General features: G+C 37.6%; 1 protein-coding gene across 5 annotated transcripts; it reads left to right on the forward strand.

Moving 5' to 3' along the window:
* LOC130740031 (protein NSP-INTERACTING KINASE 3-like) lies at window positions 1-6584 on the forward strand. Of its 5 annotated transcripts, none has more exons than XM_057592521.1 (12): window positions 1-379; window positions 1566-2107; window positions 2399-2531; window positions 2658-2729; window positions 2891-3034; window positions 3182-3253; window positions 3412-3471; window positions 3565-3659; window positions 3753-3899; window positions 4637-4981; window positions 5181-5572; window positions 5962-6584. In XM_057592521.1, the coding sequence occupies exons 2-12, from the start codon at window positions 2002-2004 to the stop codon at window positions 6283-6285; spliced, it is 1890 nt and encodes a 629-aa protein (XP_057448504.1). In that variant the 5' UTR covers window positions 1-379; window positions 1566-2001; the 3' UTR covers window positions 6286-6584. The 5 variants fall into 5 exon arrangements, with proteins under 5 accessions (XP_057448504.1, XP_057448505.1, XP_057448506.1 ...); XM_057592522.1 differs by having other exon boundaries at window positions 1704-2107; XM_057592523.1 differs by having other exon boundaries at window positions 1712-2107.

The raw sequence follows: 6584 nt of genomic DNA on the forward strand, positions 1-6584 counted from the left end.
AATTAGGGTTCCATCCACTCACCTTTCTTCTTCTTCTCTTTACCTTTCTTCCCCAATTTCCTTCATCCTCTCTTCTTCTTCACCACCCCAACCCGACAAACCCCAATAGCCACCACCAACAAGAAATTCCCTTCATCTGCTTTCGTTTCCTGCACTGGACAAGGGCTTTCCCTCTCAGTCTTGGCTCTACCTTCCTTGCCTCTGCTCGCGAGCTCCTTCTAGCCATGACCTTGGCCGCGAACGCTCGACGAGGTATACAGAGCTGATGTCGCAGGAAATGAGGAGGCGAGAGAATCGTAGTTCGGAGGGGACGATGCAGCGGCTGGGGGACTCCGACCGGATCTGGTGGATGGCGGGAGGTGATGTTGTTTTTCTTCTGGTGCGTTTGTTGGCTGTTTTGAATTTTCTGCACTGGTGCTGCTCTATCTGTCTGTTTCCTGATGTGCCATGTCTCTATTGTGGGATTTTGTCATTTGCTCTCCCTAGGTGTATAACAGATCTGGTTGTGAGGTGCATTTCGTTTTGGGTCTGCCTTAGTGTCGTTGTAGGGAACAGATCTGGGTTTTCCACTTCTGGGTTCTTTTCTTTTGTGTTATGGGATTTTTCTTCTCATCTTCATTTCCATCCATCTTAATCTTTTTTTTTTGAAATTAAAGATACATGGGAAGTATGATATGGCAATGCAATTGCATCAAAGGTAGAACTTGACAGTAAAGTAAATGAAATACTCCCATTCCAAATTAAGAGGCACCGTAATTTAGATAAACAAAAATGATAAATTGCAACTAATGTAATCAAAGCAATATATCTTAATCCTGGAATCACCGGTTGGTTAAAAAAATATGAATTGTAATTAGACATGAAGATGAAGATGAAAGATTCAGGTTCAGAAAACTTGAAGATCTTCATGAAGATGAAGATAATTGAAAAATAATGGATGATGAAGATGATTAAAAAAGGTTTTGTTCTGGGTTGATTGGAAATTTGGGGGGGGGGGGGGGGAATTGCCGAATTGGGGCTAATTTTGGGGGATTTGTTTTTATTAATCAAATTAGGTTACTTGGTATTATTATTATTTTTAATTTAATTTAATTTTAGGTTGTGTAATTTTTTTTTTAATGCCACATCAGCTTCATTAACCCAATCAGCGTGCCATTTCATCACTCGTCGGAGCTCGGAGCTCCGGCGAGGACTGACTCCATACGTTTTTAAAAGAGAGGGATTTAATCCACAATTTTTTCCGGTCAGGGACCTGGTTTAGACGGCGACACAAAGACAGGGAGTAATATGAGGATTAAGCCTAAAAATTAATACTCTTCTTTTGCATAGGCTCATCCTATTCTCATTATTCTCTTTCCTCAATCCCACACATCCCATCACTCTCAATCTCCATGTTTTTTTAGCTACTTTATAATTATTTGAGCTGCTTTTTACAAAAGGCAATAATTTTTGAAGAAATTTTGTTAACTGTTTGTGTTTGTGCATCTACATTTGTGTCCACTTTGGCATTTTGTTCTGTCCTTTGTTTCGTTCTTTCTTTGGTTGTAAACGTGTTCCATGTTCAGCTCCTTTTCATTCCCTGCAACTGCAAAAGATAATGGTGTAGTAGAAACCAATCACATAATATTCACATTGAATTTGGTGGTGATTGTCCAAACCCTGTAGACACCAAACTCACCACTCACTTTTCTCAAGGATCTCAGAATTTCAGGCTTCAAGTTGGTTCTGTCTGTGGTGGGGATTAAAGAAGAAGCAGTTTTCGCATCTGGGTTCTGTTGATTTGATGCTCATTGAATTCGGTCTTTGAAAAAGTTACTGTTTTGGTAACAGTTGGTATGGGAATCTGATTCTTACATAGAGTGGCTTTTTTGGATAAGGTGATACAGACTGGACCTTCTCTGTGATAATGATGAGTCCTGAGGCTAATTATGGTGCCTTTGGCTTTAAGCATTGGCTACTGGTTTTGTAAGAGAGGCAAAGTTACTCAACTGATAATAGAGTATGGAACATTGTTGTAGCTTAGTTTTCTGGATCCTTGGTTTGCTTCTTCTGGTGTTGATGGAGATATCTTCTGCTGCTCTTTCTCCTTCTGGCATAAACTTTGAAGGTTAATTCTTGTTGGGAATTTTTCTTTTCTTTTTATTGTATTTGTTGTGAAATTTATGAAGAGGAACATTGTAAATTGATAATTTATGGTCATTGAGCATATTGGCAAATTTAGTTATGTTGGAAATTAGTTGGCATAATAGTAGGAAACTTAATTTTGATGCTACTTTTTTTACATATTTTCCTTTTTTCTTTTCCTGGAGAATTGAAGTACTATCTAATTCCCTATCATAAAGCAGCAGAGATTTTTCATATGGAAGTTCTTACACTTTTTTGTTTATTCCTTGAACAGTTGTAGCTCTGATAAAGATAAAGGATGAGTTGAATGATCCTCACAATGTCCTGGAGAATTGGGATATTAATTCAGTGGATCCATGCAGCTGGGGCATGATTACTTGTTCTCCAGATGGCTTTGTTTCTGCATTGTGAGTTGTTTAGATTTTATATGTTTTTAAAGGTGGCAAACAAGTTTCAAAAGGTCTTGAATATAAAATGAACCAAAAACACTTTTGCTAATTTGATTTTCACTGAAAGGAAGTTCTTACTTGCAGGGGATTGCCTAGTCAGAATTTGTCTGGGACACTGTCTCCTTGGATTGGAAACCTTACTAACTTACAATATGTGTAAGTCTATGTTAACTTTTATAAAGATCCTTCATATATGGGTTTTGCATCAGTGCTTTTATTCTTATAGTTCCACTACATAGAGTGAAGACTTCCCAAGGAGTTATAAGCCAAGTGCAGGCCAACCACATTGATGCTTAAATAATTGTACCAATATGCAGTTATCTTCAGAACAATTCCATTTCTGGTCAGATTCCAGCAGCAATTGGAAGCCTAGAAAAGCTTCTGACACTTGATCTCTCCAATAATGCATTTAGTGGTGACATACCTAATTCTTTGGGAGACCTCAAGAACCTGAATTATTTGTAAGTTACAAAAGCATATACATCATGCAGATTGTTAAATTGTTAATCATTGCAGCTATTGTGAGTTTGTTACTTGCTTCAGTGGTGACTTATGAGTTATGAAATTGTGTTCCTCATTCTATTTAAATTGTCTCATGTGCATGCTAGGCGGTTAAATAATAACAGCCTTACAGGAGCCTGCCCTCAGTCTCTTAGCAACATTGGAGGTCTAACCCTTGTGTATGTCTTTGTTATCTATTTGCTCCATTGTTTTCTTTTCTTTCTCTTTTTCTTTTTCCTGTTGTATTTCTCTTACACCTCTCAAGGGAAGATTTAAAGTTTTGTTTTCTCTCTTAAAAAATGATATATTAACTATTATGAACTGAAAATACATGTAGGGACCTCTCCTACAACAATCTGAATGGTTCTTTGCCACGAATATCGGCAAGAACGTTAAAGTAAGTTCATCTTGGGTTTCCTAATCTTTAATTCCATATTCAAGTTTACTTCAAAGTGGTGTGGTTAATCTCTTGCTCAATTTTTCACTTCAGGATTGTGGGTAACCCATTAATTTGTGGTCCAAAAGCAAACAATTGTTCTACTGTTTTACCAGAGCCACTTTCCTTCCCACCAGATGCACTCAGAGGTATTAATAACATGTATCTTTGCCTCTACTTTCAATTTTCACATTTCTAACAATTGTTTGACATGCTTAGATGTGATGATTTTGACTTTCTAGCCCAATCAGACTCTGGTAAAAAAAGCTATCATGTGGCACTTGCTTTTGGTGCAAGTTTTGGTGCTGCTTTTGTCATTGTGATTATAGTTGGGTTTCTTGCTTGGTGGCGATATAGACACAACAAACAGATATTCTTTGATGTTAATGGTTAGTCCATGCTAAAAATTTCCCTACTTTCCTTCTATACTTCTATTTCCTTAAATCGCTGCATTTTTTTAACTCACATGTTCAAATGCTTGTTTCTTTTCATGGTTGACATTGTGAAAGTTAATTGACATGTTCTAATTTCACCTAAGACTAGTCTAAGTCACCTCCAATGGATCTATGTATGCTTCTAAGTTCTAACTCAAGCAATTCATTTTATTATTCCTCGACTATTTTTAATTAATTTCAACGATTTTAAGCTCATTAAAGCAACTGTAAAACTTATCAAGCATGAAATGAAGTATGAATATGAGATCTTTTTTCCTAGTGATTTTTTTTTTCAACATGAGCAATTAAATTATCCCAGTTTTGTTTTTGCTTGAAAAAATGGATGGGAGTCCTATATGTAAAATTTAATTTGGAGTACACTTAATCTATAGGAGGGGTAGAATTTGAGAATTAACATTGTAGCTGGTGGTTTTTTAAAATCTTAATCCAAGTATCAAGTTTGCATTATCATGCCATGCTATCACTGAGCACACCACTGATATGGATTCACTCCCTACATGCCTTGTAAGCATATGTTGAGTTCCCACAACATGAATTCTAAAGTCCTCGTTTCCTTATGTCTTTGTTTGGTATTTAATTTATACAGGAGTAGTGTTGTTGTGGGTATGTTTTTTTCTTTTATTTGGATCCTCTTTTCTATGATTTCTCAGTAAAAGTCTGTTATCTGGCAGAGCATTACGACCCAGAGGTGCGCCTTGTTGGTCACTTAAAAAGGTTTTCATTCAAAGAACTACGAGCTGCGACAGACCATTTCAACTCAAGGAACATTCTGGGAAGAGGTGGCTTTGGAATAGTTTACAAGGCGAGCTTGAATGATGGGTCTGTTGTGGCTGTTAAAAGGTTGAAGGACTATAGTGCAGCAGCTGGTGAGATCCAATTTCAAACAGAAGTCGAGACGATAAGTTTGGCTGTCCACCGGAATCTTCTGAGGCTTAAAGGGTTTTGTAGCACTCAGAATGAAAGGCTCCTCGTTTATCCCTATATGTCTAATGGCAGTGTTGCCTCTAGATTAAAAGGTAAGCTCATTTCTTCTATGAAGGTGTCTCTCTTTTCAGTTTTTAGTTCTCCTTTACCGTATCTTTGTTTTGTGTGTGTTTTTCTAAGCAAACATTTTCTTGATCGGCTTATGATTGAGATTGATAATTATACTCAAGTTCCTCAAGACCATTTGAAAATGTACCTTACTCTGGCTTTGGTTTTGGGTTTATGTACCAGATCATATTCATGGTAGGCCAGCTTTAGATTGGACAAGGCGGAAGAGAATAGCTTTAGGTACAGCACGAGGGTTGGTTTATTTGCACGAGCAATGTGACCCTAAAATTATCCACCGTGATGTCAAAGCAGCCAACATATTGCTAGATGAAGACTTTGAAGCAGTTGTTGGTGATTTTGGTTTAGCTAAGCTTTTGGATCACAGAGATTCCCATGTGACCACTGCGGTGCGTGGCACCGTTGGTCATATTGCTCCGGAGTACCTGTCTACCGGCCAATCATCGGAAAAGACTGACGTGTTTGGATTTGGAATCTTGCTGCTTGAGCTGATCACAGGTCATAAGGCTCTAGATTTTGGGCGAGAAACAAACCAGAAAGGTGTCATGCTAGATTGGGTACTCTCTTTTTCTAGACTTCCACTCTTCTTAACATCTTGCTTCTTTTTCAGTTAGCATATGAAGCTTTTACTAGCTATAGAAGCTTTTACTCGCTATAGGCTTTCAGTTAGCATATGAAGTTCTTACTAGCTCTAGAAGTATATTTATTCCATCAACTTAGGTTGAATGGTTCGTTGGCGCTCTGAATAATTTTTCTCTTATGTGGCATAGCTTGTCTTCAGAGAAATTTAACTCAAGTAGTTTTCTTCTTAAATGGCACTGGGGATTAAGAAATATTGCCACTTAACTGCTATTTATTTCTTGCTTTAGGTAATAGGCTTAAAAAATAAGTTCTCTTTCGCCTCAATCCCCAATCTTTTGTATAATGTGAATCAAACAATTTTCAGGTTAAGAAGCTCCACCAAGAGGGAAGATTAAGTCAAATGGCAGATAAAGTGCTGAAGGGAAATTTTGACCTTGTTGAATTGGAAGAAATGGTTCAGGTTGCACTCTTGTGTACACAGTTTAATCCTACAACCCGCCCCAAAATGTCTGAAGTATTAAAGATGTTGGAAGGGGATGGCTTAGCTGAGAGATGGGAGGCCTCACAGTCACAGAGGATTGAAACACCAAGGTTCCGGTCTTGTGAAAATCCGCCTCAAAGATACGCAGATTTAATAGAAGAATCATCACTCATAGTAGAAGCCATGGAGCTTTCTGGCCCTAGGTGACAAGCATCTTGGTTGTCAACTATAGCTCCCTTTTTAAAAGGTTTAGTTTAAGTGGTTAAAAATGTCATTGTCATTAGTATCAACAGGTGTGTAAAAAGAAAAGGAAAAGTCATGTATAAGTATCTTCTATGTGGGAATGTTGATTTAGTTGCTTCAGAATTTTTCTGAATCGAAGGTAAAAATTGCATGTAGTTGCACTCTACCTGTTCTTATTTGTCTTGGTGAGAGGTGACTAAGCAATCACATGTAGCCTAACCGAGTTTTACCATCTTCAGTGTATTTCACTCTAGTTTGGATCA

Source organism: Lotus japonicus, chromosome 2 (assembly GCF_012489685.1).
Source record: "Lotus japonicus ecotype B-129 chromosome 2, LjGifu_v1.2".
Classification (NCBI taxonomy): domain Eukaryota; kingdom Viridiplantae; phylum Streptophyta; class Magnoliopsida; order Fabales; family Fabaceae; genus Lotus; species Lotus japonicus.

Coding starts and splice junctions, on each gene's coding strand:
- LOC130740031 (XM_057592521.1), top strand. CDS start 2,002: ATGGAACATTGTTGTAGCTTAGTTTTCTGGATCCTTGGTTTGCTTCTT. Junction 2,108..2,398: donor TTCTGGCATAAACTTTGAAG/GTTAATTCTTGT, acceptor TTCCTTGAACAG/TTGTAGCTCTGATAAAGATA. Junction 3,660..3,752: donor CCCACCAGATGCACTCAGAG/GTATTAATAACA, acceptor TTGACTTTCTAG/CCCAATCAGACTCTGGTAAA.